General features: G+C 42.5%; 1 protein-coding gene across 11 annotated transcripts in view; it reads right to left on the bottom strand.

Annotated features, from left to right (window-relative positions):
* Window positions 1-22,126, bottom strand: part of TLK2 (tousled like kinase 2) — a 42,590-nt gene that overhangs the window by 20,031 nt on the left and 433 nt on the right. Inside the window, exons 2-11 of one of the 11 annotated variants that reach the window (XM_066205128.1) lie at window positions 20,756-20,833; window positions 20,269-20,354; window positions 18,449-18,514; window positions 11,640-11,711; window positions 9,195-9,264; window positions 8,146-8,189; window positions 6,975-7,115; window positions 4,186-4,353; window positions 3,530-3,625; window positions 653-745 (exon numbers count right to left, since the gene is read on the bottom strand). In XM_066205128.1, the coding sequence (XP_066061225.1) occupies window positions 653-745; window positions 3,530-3,625; window positions 4,186-4,353; window positions 6,975-7,115; window positions 8,146-8,189; window positions 9,195-9,264; window positions 11,640-11,711; window positions 18,449-18,514; window positions 20,269-20,349 (831 nt within the window). In that variant the 5' untranslated portion in view covers window positions 20,350-20,354; window positions 20,756-20,833. Of the gene's footprint in view, window positions 1-652; window positions 746-3,529; window positions 3,626-4,185; window positions 4,354-6,974; window positions 7,116-8,145; window positions 8,190-9,194; window positions 9,265-11,639; window positions 11,712-18,448; window positions 18,515-20,268; window positions 20,358-20,755; window positions 21,890-22,126 lie in introns of those variants that run through there. The other 10 variants (XM_066205126.1, XM_066205127.1, XM_066205130.1 and 7 more) reach the window with 10 other exon arrangements.

A 22,126-nucleotide genomic window follows, 5' to 3' on the forward strand; every position in this document is an offset into this window, starting at 1 on the left:
TGACTTTAAGGGATTTATCTTTTACTGAAGAATACTAATGGGTTAAGAGCTTTTGTCTTTTGGTTTGGCCAAAGGATGTTCTCATCTCTATACAGGTCTCTGATTCTCCTGAATGAGCATTTCAGAACATGGCTTCCCAGGCTACTGAGAGGCTTCTGGACATGCTCACAAACATAAGGCAGAGTCAGCTCGTCAGGACTTAGAAGAGGGGAGTAACTGGGTGGAGGGAAAAGGGAGTCACCATCCATGGAAATGTTAAAAAAATCACTTGAGGACATGGTTTTATGAGAACATGGTGGTGGTGCTACACTGATGGTTGGACTTTGTGATCTTCAAGGTCTTTTCCAACCTTAATGATTCCATGATTCTGTGAATAAATCAAAGGGAGGCCAGCACTGCTGAGGACACAAACAACTGAGCTACAACTCTGCACCTGTACAACCCCAGACACTGCTTAGGTTCAAGCAGCCTCAAACAGCATCCACAGGCCAGACAATTATCCTGCTGGTAAGGGACCACTGGATTTGTTTTACCTTGCAAGTATTGGTTCTACAGCTGGTACACAAGACCCTGCTCTGCAGCCTAGCTGGCACAAGCATTCTAAGTACCTTTAAATACCTTTTAAAAGAGTTGTCTCAATTTAAATACTTACTCTTAATAAGTCATCTATCCTCCCCTCCTTCTTCTCCAAGTCAGAGTTCTTACTGTTTTCTAGTGCAGATATTTTTTCCATTGTGAGGTCAGACTGTAGGGAAAAATCACCATAAACCATGTTTAAGACAAATGGATAATGTTTCGAATAGTCAGCACTAATGTTCCAGTGTAACTCCCTCTGATCAGAACTGCAGGGTCTCAGATGAACTGATCCCCCACATCCTGGCATTCAGGGGAAGAATATTCTCCATTATTCCTTTTGTTGCTGCATGGTGGGCTTCTCCAGCACAGGAGGTGCAGTGAGCCAGTAGCTCTGAAGAGCACAGACTGGTAACTCTCTACAGCCTAAAATATCCTCTGTGTCCTGTGAATTTTACACTTATAGTTGAGTTTTGCACACTCATTAGTGGTCTCTATGCAGGAGAGCTTTCACAGAAAAAAGGCTTAAGAAAAAAAAACCCACATCAAATCCCAGCCCTTAGTTGGAATATCAAATTTCTGATCTTTCATGAGCACAGACAGCCACCTGCAGACAAAGTCAACACCTGTGGACTCTAAAGTGGTCCTGACAGAAAACACAGGTAATTAATTTTAAAATACTGTAATAGACTGACAGCAAGAGTATTGGGTACAAGCTTTTGCTTCTGATAAACTGATGTATTAGTACCCAATGGGGACAGGAGCTTTATAGCTCGAGTGAAAACTATCCAGATAGTTTTATGGGGTGCAGAACATCTCAAATATCTTCAGTGAAGCAGTGAAGTGAGAGTTATATCCAGGAAGAGAAGACACACTATATTCTTTGAATATTTCAGATTCAGCACTCCAATCAAAGGGTGGGGAAGAAAAGGGAAAGGAGTCAGTATGTACATGAACACAGAATCTGTAACAGCCAAGTCAACACAGAGGAAACTCCAGGACTGCACATACCGATTTCACACTTGTGATTAGCAGGCACCTATTCCATTTCTGAGAAGAGATTGCAGAGACTTACCTGTGGAGTTATAGAACTGTTCTCCAAATTTCAAGCTTGCCTGGAAGCCAACACCATGGAATAACTGTCTGACTGTTGCTTCCTGACATATGCCCAGTATGGAAAAGCTTAAACAGGGCTCCAGCCAGCATGGCACATCAAGCAAGATGGGTCTAAATCCCAAGAGACAAAGAGGCAGCCTGGGCAGGTCACCTCACCTCTGACTCAACTTGGTTCATGCTTCCTTGCCTGCAGGAAAAGCTTTATCATGGGAGGCACCATGCAGGATGTCTGTGGAGAACCTGGTGCAGCTGCTGGTCAAACAGCAGAGTGTTTCTTTAGTAAGTGACTGTTATTTCACTTAGGTAAGTGCACAGACATGCTTGCCCTGTGTCAGATGAAATCAGAATACATACTCTTGCATGTGACTTCACCTCAAGTCACCTCAGAGCACTCGGGCCCTAGCACTAACTGAAAACGCTGAGGAAATCACACCATGCTGATTTGCTTTTGGCACTGCCACAAGTGATTCAAGCTGGGAATTGCTGAAGTTTATCTATTTTTTAACTCTACCAACTCCAAACAGGCTTAGAAGGGAAAAACCAAGAATGGGTACCAAGAGAGCGTTTTCATCATGCCACCAAACATCTTCCTAGATTCTTTCCTGCACATATATGCTCCACCTAGACCTCTGGGGAATATAATGAAGCTGAGCACGGGCTTGATCAGATAATGTCTTGCTAAGAACATGGACCTTTGTGGGCATGTTAAGCACAGAAGAAAATAAAAGCACCTTGTTTCCCTCCAGGCAGGACCACTGTTTTAAGCATGGGTGTTGGGAGAGCAAAGATTGACATAGTATCTGGCAGGTTCTTGAGTTGTGGCATTATTCTCACACACAGACCTCCCCATGCACTGTCAGGAAACAGGCATCTTCCCAGACCAGCATTTTAACAATACAGATAACAAATGCAACCCTAGTGACACAACAGAACCCAGACTTGAGCAAGTGAGTACTCCATAGGGGGGATTGCTGCTCTTGGTGAACAGAGAACTTGTATCACCTGCAGGGTTAATGGAGAATGGACCTTCCCAGCAACAAAATCATCTCTGACACAGACTGGTGTGAGGAAATGATTGTTTAAAAATTGCTCAAGGGAAGACACAGAGATCTGAGATGAAAATCCAAGGAAGATTAAAAGCAGGCTTGGAGAAGAAATAAACCAGGTGCATTGCAGATAAAGCTGGGTACCCTGGTAAGCAACAGAAGATGACACAGCTGAAATAATCTCAGTAATTTAAAAGGTACCAAAAAGTGCAGTCAGAAGAGCTACTCCTCTTCTTGACTCCAGGTCAGTGAAGTTGCTGGGAAGCACTTTCAGGAATACACCATGTTCCACCTTGACAGGACAAACTATTCCGTGAGTGGACTCTGCAGAGGTCAAAGAGCTTCCAGCCAGACTGTGACTATTTGTACTGTAAGCAATGTGATGGACCCATGACCCAGCGCTTGAACAGAGACATTCATAACTATCACTCAGGTTTCCTTCTCACCTTCACTTCAGAGTGAGGAAGAACATTGAGGATACAACAGAGCAGAGGTGTTCCTCTCCCAAGCACAATCATACACAGCTGATGAACTGCCCACAGCACTGACACAGAAAAGCCTCAGCAGCAGATTGGACAAACTCCAGCAGCAGCAACTGAAAATATTCTTTACAGGATGACGAACAAAGCTCAGAGCAATTAACTTCACTCAGTAGTTACAGATGGAGTTGGGAATACTGGCTCTTCTCACTGGAAACATCATGTGCACTACCAGTGGCACCCTCTAGCACAGCAGACAAGCTGCATCAAGCTTCAACCTCACATCCAAGAGCTATGTTGTCAAGTGAGCTATACCTGTGACTGTTTGTGCTGGATGGAAATCTGTTTTTGGGAGGTGCAGGAATGCTCAGTGTTCCCTGATCCGGTAGAAGATGGGCTGCCTTGCTGGGCCTGTAAAAGAAAGTTGTGTATTGTTACATGTCCCTCAGCACGACCACCAGTGCTCATGCAGAAACATCCACCTCCATATCAGAGCTGCAGCCTGGCCTGCACCACACTTCCATGCTCAGGTTTAAAGATTCTTTAGAGATTCAGTTCAGTAAAAGCAGAGTCAGCTTCCTCCAAGAAGCCTGGCCCAACCTGCTGAAGACAAAGCTTTTAAAAGCCTGATATAATTCACGGCAGCTGAGATTAAGCAAGGCCAAACCAAAAACTTCTCACAACAAGACTATACTTCAATCTTTTGCTTTTTCGCATCTATCACATTATCCTCTCAGATGACAACTTTTTGATCTACGTAAGATTTTGAGCTGTTAACTTAAAACTCACACCATTTTATTAAACAGCAAAAACCTGGGACCTAGAACTCTTCACAAGGAAGATGAACTTACCAGAAGGTGACAGACTGGGGTCAGCAAAAACGAGCCTGCACTTGGGCAGAAAAGCCTCAAATTCGCGATCCCTTAACTAGACACATGCCTTAGGATTCAAATCTTTTCAGAGCTGCTCACCGAGACAAAAGTAAAACAGAGGCCACCTCCCCTCTGTGCCAGCTGCTCATTCTCTAGCCGCTGCTTCGCCAGCATCACCGACATCAGCGTTGGCAGGGCAGAGTGTTCCTCCTGCGGCTCCTTGGCTGTGCTGCCGTCTACCCCATACAGCGGCTGCTCCACTCGCCGCTGTAACACAGTCAAAAAACAGACAATGAACTACTTTTTTTTTTTTTAATTAAAAAAAGCTATTCTCTGACTCTGCCAAAACTGTTGTCAGCGAAGCAGCAGCTCAGGAATGAGCAGGCAGCATGGTGAGGATCTGATAACTCAGATAGGACTCCTGCAGTGATTGTTCCAATGAAAAACAGCAACAAGGAAATAAAGTCAACAATTGAAAAAATCCCTAACAAATGAACACCCAGGACAGAAATCCTTGTCAGTTAACATGTCCTCTTCCTTTGTAAATACATGTGCTTCAGAGTCAGTGAAAGTCAGGGGCAAAATAGATTGCAGATCCAAAAATCTACACTGGGATTTTGGTCAATGCATTCACAATTTTTTTTTTTTACGTTTCTTAAGGGCTCATTTTCAAACTGCCAATTTCATGATACACTGCTATTCTGGTACACTGAGTCAGAACTGCTGAATGGCAGCAACCGAACCACGTCTAGGACCCAGACATCAGGGTAATCTCACTTCTGTCATTACAGCTGGGGCCTATCTCCCACAAGGTAAGCAAAGTACTGATTCATTCCCAAAATCCTTTAAAAGGTCTGTTACATCTCTTAAGGACCAGCTTCTTTCTCCTATAGTAGATCAGTTTTCCAACTGGTGGAGGAACAGGGTTTAATAACAAGAATCATCTGAGTTACACTGATTATGGCACACAGCAATTCAGTGCCCTGGATTCCAAAGCCACACCATCACTGCTGAAACTTTGCAATCTGGGTAATAATCATCCAAGTCCTTCCAAGCTGTAACTCCAGGCAAATGCCTCCGAGAAAGCAAACAGTCAGGTCAGGCTTCAGTTTTTCTTAAAAACCTGAACTGCAACCTGTTTTCTGGTTAAGATTACCAATATCAAGAGTTTGCTTCCTTCCCCAAAAGAACGCTTGTGCCTGAGAGCAGCCTTGTAAGAGTCTCAAGACCTGCAGACCATTCTAATCAAATGAGAAGCGAGGCAATTCAAATCAGCGAAGAGATTTGAAGAGAAGTAGTAACATCCTGAGGCCATTACAATTCCTCTGCAAGTTCTGACTGCAGAAATTTTCCAGTCCAGTACAGATTAACTCAGGTCTGGAGGAGGTTTGCTTCCTTCCAAGATCACACTGACACCTGTAAGACACTGTGTGTCCTCCAATTTTCACTCACCCCCCATTTTTTGGGGTATTAGATCAAATCATTGACATTCAGTTTGTAAGAAGAGAACAGATCTTGCAAAGACCCAGAATAGTTTGTTATGAATAAGTGAACATCACAGGTTTAGCTGCAAGAGTAAAGAACAGAAGATAAGCACCTGTGTAAGGAGAGGGACAAACTGACCTGGCTGAAACTAACTGCGACATCAATATTCACCGGAAACAGTTTGTTCAACTTTTACCAACTCAACATATACAAGGGTAGAAGAAAACCAAAGGAAGAATCCACTTGTCCCATTCTGGGTTATCTAACCTCCTGGATTAAGAATTGTCCCTAATCCCTCATACATCTGCAACATTGAGAAACGCTATTTCTTCATTAACTACTCTTTAACAAGATGTATTAGTGAATTGATACATGATAGGATGAAATTCCATTCAATTAATAAGATGCATTTTGATTTTTAGAAACATTAAAAAGTATCTAGAAGCATATGTGAATCTCTCCCTTCAAGCAGTATTACAAAGCTTCTGAAATCTAGCAACACATGGAATTCTGAGCCATGTTCAGTGTTGGGGTTTAGTTCAGTATGTTCAGGAACTGTGCAAAGGTCTCTGCAGAATAACCACCAAAGACTTCACATTTAGCTTTGGGAATATCAAACTTTCCCAAAATGTCTCTAGACTTCTGTGACACTCAACGAATGCTGAAAATCCTTAAAGAGGGGTCCAGCCAATGGTCAAAACTAAAGCTCAGGCAACAGAGCCTCTGAATACTGCTTTGCTAGTTGCAACAAATTTTTTTAGCTGCTCTGTCCTAAAATGGTTTAAAAACACTGGTTACCTCTTCACATCCAGACCCTGCAGAAATGCTGCAAGTAAAGTGGAATTACATGCCAAAAACAAGCACCAGCAGCGCATGTACACACACTTCTCTGCAAGCTTTTGCTAATACCCCTTGCAAGTCATGTGCATACGAACAAAAGTAAAAGACCTTCCCAAAATAACTGTGGTGGGCACATTGTTCAAGATACCCAAGGGGTCCAATCAAGATAAGAATATCCCTGACTAGTGGTGCACAAATACATGACATACTCCCAACTCCATGGAGAAGTTCATGTGCTACAGTAGAATACAGGGTAACTAACAGGTCAGTTCCACTGTCATTAAGGACTGGCATCTGTCTGTACCCACACAGCATGTTAGAAACATTCATCCTGTACAATTTAAACTCAGATATTTGTATCTGCTACAGATGGACTAGCCACTGTCCCAGGGTCCTAGAAATGGCTTTGCTCTCACAACCCAGTTTCAGATTTAAAATGGAGAACAAGCCAAATCACTCATCAAGAGACACTTCCCCATCCAGAACCTTGTATTACCTGTCTGAAGCATGGCCACCAAGTTAACTGATGCCAGGCCACCAGCTGTGTTCCCAAGAACACTCACCGGCAAGGGGTTGGACAGGGAATGCTGTGGAGAGGATCTGGCGACGGGCGGCACGCTTCTACCGGGACTGGTTCCTGGGCCACTGCCCCCAGCAAACTGGGCACGCAAACAGATTTGATCATCAGGAATTCCACAGAGATACTACATTTAACCAAATTTAACACAGACAGAAGAAACACATTTAACTTAAAAATGAAGCCTTATAGGCTGCAGGGAATAATTTACATAAACTGAACATAAATTAAGAGGAAAACCTTAACAGTTCATGAAGTTATCAAAATAACAGAAGTACCTAAGACAAACACTTGTATTTGCACCCAGCACATTTTCCTTTGTAACACATGAAGATATCAACCTGCACACTTGGCCACAGATCAGTTATTTACTCTCTGGAACTGCCCATACCCTGTGAGAAGATGTGTCTGATGGGCACCCAGGAGTGGTAGAGAATGTTCATCTCCACTGAAGCACCTGCACCAGTCACTGTTAAGAGCTGGGACAGGTAAGCAACTGGGCAACTGCTCCACTTGGTACAGAAACCCCTACAGTGTACTGCTCATAAAAAAATTTACCCAGGATAGAAGTAAACACTAATAAGCACTTAAATTTTGACTCTGAGTTACTCTGTAAAATAAAGAACAAACTTAAGAGAAAAGCTACCACTCTGGATTATGCAGACCTAGAAAAACTTCACATATTATGCAGAGCAAAAAGAACACTGATTTTTAGAATGTCTATCACTGTTTTGGGGAGGGGTTTGGCCCCTATGGTGCCAGCCTCCCATGGGAAGTTTTTCTTAAGAGGGAACCCTGTCACAACTTCCCACTCCAATCAGCAGGATTGTGCAGGTGAGCTCTTCTGCAACACAGGGCGCTTATCAAAATTGTTTGCAAACCTAGATGTATCCTGAACCGAGATACAGGTTCCAATGGAAATCAACCTCAAACCTATACTTAAGTGAAAAAAATGCCCTATCAACTGTTCAACTAATTGTTAATTTAAAAATCAACTTCCTCATATCCTCTGCCTAATCAGATCTGAGCATATCAGGTTGATATCATCAATCCATGATCCCAATGACGGATCAAGTAACACGTCACATGACAAACTTCCATCTACAGATTTAGCAAAATGTGAATTGAGGCAAATTTGCCAATGAAAAGATTCTTACCTCAAAATAATCACTAATTTTATGTCCTCTAGGAGTGCCTTTCCCTAAAAATGAAAGCAAAGGATTAAAAAAAGAATTGTACTTTTAAGAAGAGAAGTTACCATGCCATTCTAAAAACCTCCTCCTACATTTTGACACTCCTCTTCCTGTTCAATGCAACACCTATCAAAACAAAGCTTCTGCACAACAAAAGCCCACCCCAGGGTTACAGCCCCTGTGCTGTTTTTGGGAGGCTCTACAGTTGACAATTCAATTAACTCAATTCCAAACATGTCACATCCAAGCAAATACCATTTGCACTTGCCGAAGTACTCAGCAAACACTAAAGGTCTTGACTGTTGCAGAGGTTTTCCAAAATTTTCTTCAAGATAAGGAGAGAGCAAAGGGTATTTTTACTCCTCCGCCTTCACATAAATTACTGCATATTAGATCTCTCATAAGCATTCCTGTAAGAGTTTGAGAGATAATTAGCAGTGGCTTAACATCAGCTCATTAAAACCTAGTCCTTTTTTCTTATTATCAAAGCAGTTCTGTCAACACAATTCTCATTACTTTCTTGTTGAAGAATGAAAGAAATCAAAATCTGCCCCTCTGCCCATTTGTGAAAAAATCTGAACTTGGATTGAACATGCCAGGTTTTCCACAGCACTCAGGACAGCACTGCCTGCTTGGGCACAGCTTGTTCCTGATTTGTCATGGCGAGAACTTGCTCTAACAAGGCAGCACACATCTTGGAAAGCAAGGAATAGAGTACAGGCTGTATTTGTAGTGACACAGGACCAAAACAACAATTCAGAGCAGCACACAAAGCCTCTGGGCAGTCTGTCCCATAAAACTGCAAGAGTTTGTGCGAATAAGCCAAGTATTTTCTTGCCAATAAGGATAACAAGGATCCCAGAAGAGAATACACTATCATGGAGCAGTTTACAACAAGCTGCCTGACACACCCTTGGGAAGAGCCATTGGTTTCCTAGGACACTGCCTGTGCACGTTGTGCCCGAGTTACCAAGCATGAGGCAGTCCTGCAGCGGGGTCGGAGCACGGATTACCTTGACTGGTCTCGTAGGCTTCTGCTTTCCTCTTCCTATTCCGCTGGTCATTCTGCTTTTTCTCGGGAGTCTGTTAAACAATATTTCAAAATTAACGTTACTGCAGTTATTCCAAGATTTAAAGAAAATGCCTAAACACAATGATCTGTTCCATATCCCCAGTGGCCGCTTCATTTCTCTGGTGCATGTGTTTCTGCTGTTGGTACAACTGCTCTCAACGAGTTGCTACCTTTTCACAGATGTGCTGCAGGAGGAAGAGCATGTGGTTCACAAGGAGGTAAATTTATTTTTCTATTTCAGCTGCTGCAAGCCAGCCTCCACTATCCAGTGACCTCACAGGGTTAGCAGACCAAGCTCAAACATTTATAAAAACCTATGTAAATCCCTTCAAGGTGATCATAGTACTGGTACAAGGGGAATAATGATGAGAGGTTTAACTATTGACATCCAAATCTGCAGTCCAATCACAGTCTCTCAAGCCAATTCACTTTGCCTGCAGGTAATGCTTCTTTTCAAAGTCCACTGCAGTGGCTACAAGAACTATCCCAGGACATCGGCAAGGACAAAGCTGTTACAGATGCAGCAATTCACCTACACTTCTGTTTGCTCCTCACCTGCCCTCATTAAGGTCAAGGGTAAGTTGCATGTGCCATTTCTGTGAGCACCCAGAAACCTGATGGGCAGCTGATCAGTGGATTTCAACACAATCAATTTATTTATGCACAGGCACAATATAGAGCACAGTTGACGGGCCTGAGGGCTCCAGAAGCCTGTAGAAGGCTAACAAGCCTAAACATGTGAGAATGGAGAAGACCCTGGCATGGTGCCTTCCCCACCACCAGGGTCACATCTGTGGCCAAACCTGCCAAAGACATTGGGAAGCACTGCTGGAAGCAGCTCACTGAGGCTGCTGGAAAGAGATGTCTTGTCATTCCCATTACCACTGTCATTTTAAAAACACCTCTTATCGCAAACTGCCCCAAATAATTCCCAAGCTGTATGTTCTCCAATCACTGCAGCCACCACTGAACTACAGCCCAAGGGCACGGGAAAAAACCACTGTGCAGAACACAGCTCTGGCAGAGGGAAAGCCGTGGCCAGAGAGTCTGTGGTAAACCTAAGTTTCCTGCTCTTTAGAAACTCAGATGTCAAGTAGCCTCTTCAAAGATCTCTACCAAAAGACTTACACATACTAAGCACAGAAATCAATTTCCCTCCTTTAGCAGGATAAAAAGGATGAAGTTGAATCTAAACCTGGCTGTGACCCCAGCGGATGCTGGACATCTACAGCCCCATGTTACCAGCTGGACACTCACAGAGAGAGTGTTGTTTTCGTAAGAGGATGGAGGGGATGTTAAGACAAAGGTGGTTATTGCGTCTGCAAGGCACTTTTTCAGAATGAGGGGACCGAAAACTCCAAAGCTACCTAGAGACTTGCTGCTCCAGCCCCTGTATGTATAAAAGTCAGTGACATTGCCTCCTCCGTGTGTAGTGAAGAGCAGCTCCTGAATAGCGTTGGAGTGACTGCAACACCACAGGCTCCATTACAGCCTCCATGGAGCTGTGAGACTATTAATGAGAATCAGTTCAAGTTGTTTTTCCATTCAAGTACTTGCATAACAAAAATGACACACAACATTATCTGCTACAAGACTGCAAAAGTAAGGAATGGGAGATTCGAGCACGTCAGCTTGGTGAATTTATATCTCTCCACAAAAATTAATTTAAAAAACCAATTAGAAGAATGAATACAAAGATTTTCACTATTAACTACACTTACTTTATGGAGTTTAAGATACTGCATTCTCAAAAGCCCCTCACATCAGTACTGCCATATAATAGAGGGAAATACGATCCAAAACTTACCTGGTAACTATGGGGGAAATTCGTAAGAAATGCATTAAAAATGCACTTAAATCTGAGATTTTGGTTTATTAACATAGAATTTTAGAATAAAAATCCAAATACAATTCATTTTGCTGCTTTAATGAGCATTTTGAAATAGTTAATCCTAAAGAAGTGAGACTAACCAGGGACATAGCATCAATTTCATCTTCCCACACTTCCACAGAGCAACCCACAAGTGCTCCGCCTTGTACAGACTTAGGCAAACTCACATATTTGATAGATTCGGCAAACTTTTCCATTAATGCTATCTGCTTTTTTATGTGTATCCAAAAATGTATTCCAATGAACTGAAAAAATTTCCCAAGGTGAGCTTTAGAAATGCTGTGTTTGGGATCGAGTAAAACCTGCCTGGAATGGTGGGACGCTTCAAGGAGGAGCTTCAGAGAGAGGTCAAAAGCCTGCAGGGTCAAACTAAATACTTCCCTGGTCCCTTTCACTCTCCCAACTAAGACTCTGACTCACACAATTTCTTCCATGCTTTGCGATTGATCATGTTCACCCTTAACCCGACCACCCTGAGCAGTTGTGCCTGCTTACCTCCAATTCTTTATCACTCAGAGAGCCCACGCTGCACAAGCTCTGGTTGGAAGACTCGCTATTTAATGTACCCTAGTGAAAAGCAAGCAAAGACTGTTAGAAACAACTTCCCTACAAGGCAGACCCATCCTAACAAACACTTAGTCTCTGGGCTAACTATGGTTACAGCAGCACCATGGGTCAAACTCCCAGACACAGGATGGTACACTAAGAGGCTTCAGAAACCATTTGCAGCAGGACAGCTGGATTGTTCAACAATTTTTTCTCCAGATAATGATCCAGCCTTTGGAATATTTCTGCATCAGTTCATATCGTAGCTGGTCTATTGACCCACATCCACAAAACAGCCAAGGTGGTATTTATAGAAGCCTAAGGCTTAAGGAAGAAAACGTGGTTTGTTGAGTAGCAGGAGTTCCAAGATCAGCTCTCCATGCAAGCATCTGCTTGACCCTCAGCTAAGCATTCAGAGGCATCTTTATCTGGCAAGCCAGCTATTACTGTTATCAGATGCTGGCTGTACCACTGATTTAAATGTGTCATTTTATGCTTTTTTTAACACTAGGAAAGTGAACAAGTGAAACTTGTGTACACAGCAGTACCAACACAGTACAACTGGTACCCATAATACAACCTTTCCCACTTGGTTATTTTATGGACCCGTGTGTGACCTGCCCGCAGAGCAGCTGCTCCCACCAGACCAAAGCAGAAACTCAAGAGGCCAGAAGAGATTTATTAAAATTACAACCAGCTACCTCAAGAGTCTGCTGCATCTTTGCAGGCTCTGCTGGATACACAGCTGCATTTTTACATATCTAAGCAGTTTGAAAATTTTAAGATCTCTAATAAAATTGGTTTTAAAAGGAAAAAGTGAATCATGCAAAGTCACTGTGTTTTATCCTAACACAAAAGTATCCTCCTACAAATCTAACTTAAGAAATGAAGACAAATTTGACAAAGATGTAAAAACAAGATTCACAATTAATGATGGAACATATTAACAAGAAGAATGACATGATAAAACCAGTTCTCCATTAATAACTTGTGAGCATCTTTTCCCCAAGGTGCATTCTATTTTAGCATTTTTAACTTCGCAGTAACCACTTCCCACCAATCACTCCTCAAAGCAAAGCCACTTCTCATTATACACTTGAGCAGAAGACTCAAGTGGTCGCGTGGGGGAGAAGGCTTAACACCATAGAGAAATGCCACAGTAATTAATTTTTGAATAAACCAGTTCTCCTTGCCCTGTTTAAGGAACAAACACCACTATCAAACTGTAGTAACTGGCTATTACTAACCCCAATTCCCAAGCAGGCATGTGCTGAAAGTAGTTTACCTTCTGTGTTCACTCTGAATGTTAAATATCAAATTCGTTTCTCCTAAAACGACATGCTGAATTGCTTAAACAAAACAAAAAGTAAACCCCACCAAAAACCAAAAAACCAAAAACAACAAAAAAACCCAAACCACAAAACAAAACAAAAAAAAACCCAAAAAACCCAAAAAACAACAAAAACAACAACAAAAAAACCCCTCCACCAAAAAACAAACAAACAAACAAAAAAAAAAAATCCCAAAAAAGAAAACCCAACACCTGAATAGCTCAAGAAGCTAACCATTTAGGATTCCCTTAAGAAAAAAATTGCAGAAAAAATTCTTTAAGCCATACCATTATCCCTTCAAGGGATCACACATATAGCTCAGGACCAAAAAAACGTTTCACCTCATCTCTTCAGCAACAGTTTCTTTAAAGCAAAGCAACAACCTCCTCACTACCCAATGTGATGGCTCACAAATGTTATAGGTACAACTCTTGGTTATTCCAGGAATTTACTCCTGGGCCAACAGGACTTAACCGAAGTGCCAACACTAACCTTACCTACATCCACGTTAAAGTCTCACTGTTAAAAATATTGTAAAATTTTATGGCAAGTGGCAATAGAAAGTGAATCTTTTCACTCATAAAAAACCTGTTTATAAACTGCATAAATGCTGCCCTCCAAAATCTTTCCATTCTGTCAGGAATTCCAACCGCAACAGCACATCTGAGGCACCAATCAACCTCCAGGTGAGAACTTTGTGAGATACAGGATCATCTCTCCAAAACAGCATTTGCTGCTCTCGCACTGGGGTTCTGACATGATGAAGATGAAAGTGAAAGTTGTTTCCACATTTGCTTAAATCTCCCTGCCTCCATTTTGCAGATGGATAGCAAATGACAGGAGCAGCTGTTCCAAAAACAACACATTTGAACTTCCCATGAACATTATGATTGAAGGGGAATGCCAGTGGCTTACACAGGACAATTCTTCTGCAAGGCCCCTGTATTCTGGGATCACCTGGAGAATTAACTGATGGGGCCACTTACAGCTAGAAATGATACTAACATTTTTTGCAGAAATACAAGTTTATCTTATCCAGTACAAGAAATCCATGCAGTTTGTACCTGAGTGTAAAGTTCTGGGACGCAAGCAGCTGGAAAAATGCCTAATACAAAATCCACAATGTTTTTCTTAGTTTCAGTATTACAAGCACCTGTACTGACTACCCTGAGTGGGAAATTTTTAGCTCTACAAGCTGAAATCAAAACCATTTCTTGCATCAATAAAAGAGGAGTGTGATGCTGGTCAGATTCTTGAACAACAACAACAACAAAAAAATCCACTTTTTTTTTTCTTTATTTTAAACCTTCCTCTAGAGCCTACACTGATGACACGGTACAATTCAACTCAGTACAATAGTAGAAAGGATGAGAAGGAACCAACTTCTTCATTATGAAACTGGAACAGAACAGCTTGTCATTGTCTAAAGGTATCCAGTAATTTCACTGTCACGTGTATTGGTTTGTGAACAAATACATAATTAATTATTTGTACACGTTTTGACCCATGCAATGGATCAAATGCATGACTTTCCCTTTCCCCTGCTTACATTTGAGACGACCTTTCATTGACACTTTTCTTACTCTAAAGGATTAGACCTTTACAAACAAGCGCTGAACTTGGCAAAGTCAGCAAAAAGTCTTGTTTTGAGGCACTCTGGCTACGGAAACTCAAACTCTTCATAGAACGCACTGTACTCAAAGCAACAAAGATGCAATACCTAGGATGTTTCAGGAACGTGACCTTGTGCTCAGTTGTACCTCTTCTCATGTAGTGAGTCAAGAGAAAGGAAAATGTTCCTGATTATCCAGATAACACGAGGCTGTGTGTGAAATTAGGTATCAACTGCTCATGGCAATAAGTTTAGGCATGGATGTGGGAAACCATACATCTGAGTTTCTCCTCTCAGCTAACAGTCCGTGAGTATGTGTAAAAAAAAATGCTTCAAATTTATATTTTATCATTCCTGACTGTTTATATTTAACTCAGCAACTGACTTGGGATAAATGTTCAGTACTTAATTTAGCATACCATTTTAAAGTGGACTTGACACAAAAGGAATTAAAGGAACGAATGTGAATTTTGAGAAGAAAAACCCGAAGTAAGCAAAGAACATTAACATGAGTATATCGCCAGGGAAGTAGCAGTGCGGAATAATACACATGCAACAGTCTACACAGGAAGGGCTTATGAATTTTATTCCAGAAGTTATCTGACTTTTCTAGCATAGACCACTTTGGGACAATACTGCACTCTCTGCTTTCACTTCTAGCCATCCACTGTGCCCTGTCAAGGCAATTGGTGATGCGACTAAGCAAAAATTCAAAATACGTGGGTCATCTGAAACAAGCTAATAGTTCCTATAGTGTTTACCCAAATTACAAGCACAAGAACAACACACACTTCCTCCTCCACAAGGAATTTCTCTCCAAGATAAGCTGGCATGCTTTTTCCCTTGTGATTCACCTATCAACTGCTGCTTCGAAGTCTGTAACCTACCTATGCACAATAAAGCCTCCATATTGAGAACTGGATGCAACAGCAGCAGGCACTCTGATGACTCCTACTCAAGAGGCAAGAATTTAAAATCTGGCCACTCACAGGAGCTGGTTAGTCATTTCTTCCTTTGCCAGAGCCCCTGGAAAGCCCACAGTGAGGCGTCAATGGGTGAGACTTCAAAGGAAACAACTTATCTAGGTAATAGCTCCCACCAGATCATCTAGAACAACACCAAGCTGACTCAGCCCCCTTTACCATCTCCTGCCTCCCATGACTTGAGCATTTCCACAGCCTCCCCAAGTTCCCAGGCATGATCCATCACTCTACAACCCAAGCTGGGTAGTCTCCATTTTGGGCTCGCCAATTCTTCATACTGAAAGGGAGCTCTAGGAATTCCAGCTGCCTAGCCAGAGTCTCCTAGGCACTGCAAAATTCTCTTGCTGTTTAAATGAAGGAGACATGGAGATAGACATGCTTCATTACCTTAAGCCAGGATAACCCAAGTTCCTCTAAATTCTGTAGCAGATCAAGAGATTTCAAAGGCAAAGAGTCAATCCCTAGTTCCATTAAAGGTTAGTGCTGACTCCACGCAGGTTTACACTGAAGTGAAATTGTCGAATGGTTTTACAGTTACTCTGGTCCAGTGCTACTGTGTCAGGTTTAATTAACATATTCTTATCTCATTTCAAGCATCATGTAAGTATGAGAATTACAACCTGCTTCTTAACTGGACTTTTAGAAAAGCTCAGTATTACTGCTGATAATGAAATCCCTGAATCACTCAGGTCTTTTTGCCACGAGAAGTTAATCTACTCTCAGATGTTCACGAGTAAGCCCCACTCTATCAGATGGGCAAGGAGATTTGCAGCAGGATTTGCCTGGTTTCCATCATGCCTCAAGAGTTCACTCTGGTTGGAAATATGGTATTTTTATTTTACTGATGGCAAACTGGACAGAAGGGACACGTGACTCATCCTAACCCTCAGCTCAGGAGCAGAAATAGGACTGAGATCTGACAACTACTTCTGGGCTCCAGCAGCCAGACAACACATTTGAAGTAATGCTGCACACAGAAACATCCAAACAATTTTCAAGTATCTGGCATAAAGTCCTGGCACATTCTGCAGCAGCTGCTAAATTCAATTCTAAGTTTTAAAACTACTATTAACTGGTTCTTCTGATGGCCTATGACACCTGTTGGGGACCACCACTGTGCAGCATCACTTCTCTCCAAGGAGGACATGATTATCCTCAAACACAAATTCTCAACATGGTAGATTTGCTGCTAAAACTGTAGCTAAGTACATCACAGAACTGGGGTTGTTGAAGCGAGCAAAACTTCAAAAGTTACAGAGAATAAGTAAAAACCAAACTCATACAAGCAAATACTGTTCTTCATGAACAATTTTTTGGCAGCATATATTCTGCATCACTACCTCAAAGCAGGAGAAAAGGGAGCACTAGCTACCACCAAGACCAACACTCTTTCAATTCTGGTACAGTCAGATGGATCTACAAGATTCCTACCACTCAGCTACTCTCCCTAGAAGTACTTCAGCCATTTTAGCTTAACTATAAAGACAGCACACAGAGCTTGGTTCAGAGATCTTTTGAAAACCAAACTTGTAGAAGATACATGTGCTGCTGTGAGGACCCACCCTGGTTAAGCCTGAGACAGGCTGTGTGCAAATACAGACTCACCCATCACAACTACTAGTTCAAATTCTTATCCAGGAAAAGCCTGTGAAAATTACACAAATCCCTTCAAGTTAACCCACCTGATATGTTAAAGGCAGCATCCAAATAGGAAGAAGGGAGGTAGAAGATGAGAACAGACTAAATGAAACAATATTACCTAGATATCTACAGGAACAACTCATATTTTTTCTCCTGGGCCTCCTGACCCAAGGATGATGTCTAGTCAGGACAATGCCTAATGAGAATGCACTTAACTTTCCCCAGTAAGTAAATAAAACAGGAGCTAAATAAGCAAGAACAGTCTGTGTCAGAGTGTGATGTGTTAATTCAGGAACTTGCCCTGGGAATGTGGGGAAGAATGGCACTTTACCATATGGCAAGGATAGGTATCTAAAGCATCACCAGCTTTTTGAACCTATATAGTGGCATGGGTGAAGCACAGGAGTATAACAGTTGCCTAAAACATTCCATGCTCATAAATTTGATTCAATGAATTAACCCCAAGCTTCTAGTGAAATATATTCTTCAGCTACTAAGTAAGAAACTCCATCCTAGAGTTGCAACAGAATTTTGAGGCTTTTGGGGCTGCAAATGACCTCGGTCATAGGGTTGCGCCTTCAGCTACCAAAGGAGGTGACAAGCACACAGCTGTTTCCAAAACATTTTAGGATTTCTGTCCTCTACTGTTCTTACTGGAAAGCTCTTCCAGAATCCCATGACTCTGATGACTAGAAGCCTTTTTCTCATTTCTAGCCTGAAAGCTTATTCTAGATCAGCTTGCTCTCATTCATATCTCAAAACACCTAGAGTTGTTATTTAATAATGCAGAGGAACTGTGGGCTGGAAGCTGAAGTTGCATTAAGGTATAAACTACTACTTTCGTTTTATAGAGGTCCAAAGTATGCACTGTGTTTTACACATTAAAGAAAGAAGCCATACATAGCAAGATACACCCAGTGGGAGGAAGGCAGGAAGCTCAGTATAACTGCCTGCTGCCTTCACCCAATCACATCTGAGCATCTGAGATGACATTTCTTCCTTTTATGCAATAAACAGCACCAGATACCTTCCATCCCAGGAAGATGGGCCAGGCCCTGTCCCACTAGATGGCACTCACTTACTCCACAGTCTGTTCCTTAAACATTTTATTGGAGCCAGCTAAAAATCTTAGCTGAATCACACAAAATTGTATCACTTTCCCAATATATTCCCTTTAAGACAGTGACCTACCAATGCCAGTGCGGAGCATGACGGACGGAGACTTGGGGGGGTAGGGAGGGAATTTGAAGCACCAACCTGGGAGGGAATGTAGTAGCTGAAATTAATATTGCAACCAAGATTTGCTGCAACATAGTAGAGTCATGCTAATTTATATCAATGGTTGGCTGAACTATTGCAAATTAGCAAGAATGCAAGTAAATAAACAAATATATTGTTTGCAATAAGTGTAATGCACTTTAACAGTTTACTGACTAGTACAAGGTAAAACTGTATAACAACAGGTAAAAATAAAACTCCATAACAGAACAGCTTTGTTCCAAGTGAGGACTCCAACAAATGAGGCTTTTTTCCTTGGATTGCTTTAGAAATAAGTGTTCAATATTCACCCCTACAGAAAAGGGCATGTACTTTCTGCTCCAAACATATTGGAAACAAATTAAGATTTACTTTCCTGTATCTTTCAAAGGTTATTCCTTTAAAAGGAAGAGTTGCTAACATTCTTAGCGAACACTGAGTACATTGGCACTGCTTTAACGTTATACCAGTGTCTGTGCTCTTAACTATTCTAGTAAGATGTTTGGGCTATCTGTACTGGTACAGCTAAAGATTCTAAAGTGACAATATGGGGCAAAAGAGGCAAGAAACAGGTGATAAAGTACACGAAAAGTTGTAAAGTTGTATGAGACAAGATTACAGTACAGAAAAAGCCATCGAGTTTTATGCAAGAAAAAGACGTTAATATGTTAAAAGTCAAGTGTAGGGGAAAATATAAAAACATCCCCACACTCTTACTTCAGGAACCGAAATTGTTACCTCTTAACTTCTAGTGTTAATCTCCCTTACTACACTTTCTTAAAGCTGAGCATTTGGCTTCCTCATGCTCTCTTCTCAGACTCAACTTTGTCTGAGAGGCAGAGCAGAAAGAAAAGTGAGAACACAAACAAAACTCTTTCAAGTTCTGAATCACTTTGTGTTTTTCTGAGAAATGCTTCATCTACAATGTTTTTTCTCAAAATAATTTTAAGTGGCTTCAGAAAATCATCTAACCATGTGTTGCTTCACCGTCTACCTTGATGTCGTCCAAAACTCAGTATCTCCCTCAAAAACTAACTCATTATCCCTGATCTAGTTTAAAATGAGTTCTGTGACCATTTCATTGTTCAGAAAGACTGACATTAACAGTAGCAACACCTGGAGAACTCACAGCTTAATGCCAGGACACCAAGCAACCACACGACATTGTTACTCAGGTGCCTTGCTTTAGATAGCGCCTGACCAAGTGGAAGCTGTACATGAGGATGAAGATGGGATTTTATTGGTAGGTTGTGGATCAGACACAGGAGAACTGCCCTGCAAACACTTTTTGTGTGTGTTCCATGTGATGGCGTAGACAATTTTAGCTCTTGCACCCCCATGTTTCAGTCTGATTATGTTGCATCAAACATACAATACTTGAAACTGTATCCCACCAGCAGCCAAATTCAACTCTCAAAGGTATTCTTGGAGAAAGAGTGAGCCAGATGAGATTCCCACTTCTACAAAGTTGGCATGGAGTTTTTTGGGCGTACAAGCTGCCTTAAGATGTAACAACTCCTAAGAACTTAATCAGAGCCCAAAATCTTCTGTATAGCATGACATCTGCTCACAGAGATCCCATTTTCATTCCTCTCGAACATACTTCACACAAATTAACAGGTCAAAACACAACACGTGATGCAGAATCTGTTTGCAAAGCAAAGTTATCCATGTAGAAATTAAAAAACCCAACCAAAGTGCAAGGCAGGATGGCTGAGAAAGTCATACCTGTCACCACAGGTACTCACACTCACCTTGGCAACTCCAACCCCAGTGAACCTGGCCTCCAGGAGCTCCTGCCTGCGTGGGTCCAGGCTATGCAATTCTTCCATCATTTCTGCTGCTATGGAAGAATAACACTCAGATTATGCAATGCAAGGAAAGGAGAGAGAGATTTAATATTCCGTGCCACTGACAAGACTTAAAAGTGCCTGTTCTGCAGCATAACCACATACAGAGCATTTTCTTGCAAGAGAAATGCAAGATTACCATGTAGTAACAACATGACTTTGCCACACCATATTATAGTATTTAAACCATAACCCTGCTGGAGTTTCCTCTCCTCTCTTCTGTTGTACCAGCCATTTCAAGATCTCTAAATCCAAGAAACCAATTATGTCACATTCTCCCACTGGATGCTTTATTAAAGGGAAAACATGGGACAAGAGTGTTATGACTAAAAGCTTTAAAGCTTTTCATCTGTGCTGCATGACTAGGAGAAAAAAAAGCAACATTCTTTACCCCATAATTTATTTTTGGCCAATCCTGGAAATACTCGATCTCCACGAACTCCAGATTTCACTGATAACAGGTTTGCTTCTTCCAAGCACAGAGTGGGATTATAAGAAAAAAATAACGCATGATTAAACCTTTTAATTTACAAGGTAAAGCATCAGATAATTCTAAAATAACAGCAGCTTCTACATCCTGGATGTACCTGGGGTACCTCTTGGCAATCCAACACTGTGGATGCCTTATTTGAAGGGTTAAAAACCTACCCAGCATAACTGAGTAAACAGGTTAAAAATCGGGAAATACATAATTCAAATCCTGAAATGAGAAAAAATGGGACAAAATTCACTGTTCATTATAACTGTGAATCACATCTTCCCAACTGCACCAATCAAGTTCATTTCCAGAAATGTCTGTTCCAGTTTCATTTTCTGGACTAAGGTAGAAAAAAAAAAGGCCAGAAACAGAAGATAAAGATTTGCTGTGTAAAGAGCATATGCGATGAAGAAAGTTCTTGAAGGGCAGCAAGTGCCCTCTAGAACAGGCAGTGCACAATTGTTCCTTTTATGAACTATCCATTTTGTCCCTGTCGCTTCCTCCAAACGCTGCAGCTCCAAGTCACAGGGGCAAGGTAAAATCCATCCGGGGGCATTCTCAACTGCTCTAACAAATCAGTTCCAAGCCTCGAAAACTAATGGGATCCTAAACGTGGTTTAAATAACCATATTTCTGCCACGGGCTCTAAAAGCTCAACAAAGCTCTCAGCCCAGTTTTCAAAACAGGAAATCTGAGCAGCGAGGAAAATGACAGACAAGCCGCAAACGCCAAGATGTTCAAGTGCTCCCAGGGCTCTAGCCCATCATGGGGCGACCATCCGCAGGGAATCGCATCCCCACACCGGGACGCTCCTCTGGGGAAGAGGCTGACATAAGTTACCCCCGCCGGGGGCTGTCCCGGGACCCGTTACACCCCTCCAGGCAGGGCTGGCATTCCCTCCTGTCCTCCCGGGAGGGGATTTCCAGCACCACTCTCCTACCCACTCGGGAAGCAGAGGCACCAGCCTCCGAGCGAGCAGCCTTGCCTCGCTGCCAGCTGCTGCACCGCCTCGGCCTCTTCCTCCTCCCCTCCAGCACCGCCTCAACCCTCAGCCTGAACCTCCGCAGGCCGTGCCCACCCTCCACCGCCCCCGCGCTACCCCCAGCTCTCACCCCCGCCAGCCAGGCCGGGCCGGGCCGGGCCGGGCCGGGCCGCGGGGCCTGCGCTGCTCCGTGCCCGGCGAGGGGCCCAGGCCGCGCTGCCGCCGCCCTGGGGCTCAGGCCGCGGCCCTCTCGCCGTGACCCGGCCCGGGGTACCAGCCCCCGCCACCGCCTCCCCCGTGGC

Source organism: Chamaea fasciata, unplaced genomic scaffold (assembly GCF_029207755.1).
Source record: "Chamaea fasciata isolate MVZ Bird 193981 ecotype frontalis unplaced genomic scaffold, bChaFas1.0.hap1 SCAF_27, whole genome shotgun sequence".
In the NCBI taxonomy this organism is placed as follows: Eukaryota; Metazoa; Chordata; class Aves; order Passeriformes; family Sylviidae; genus Chamaea; species Chamaea fasciata.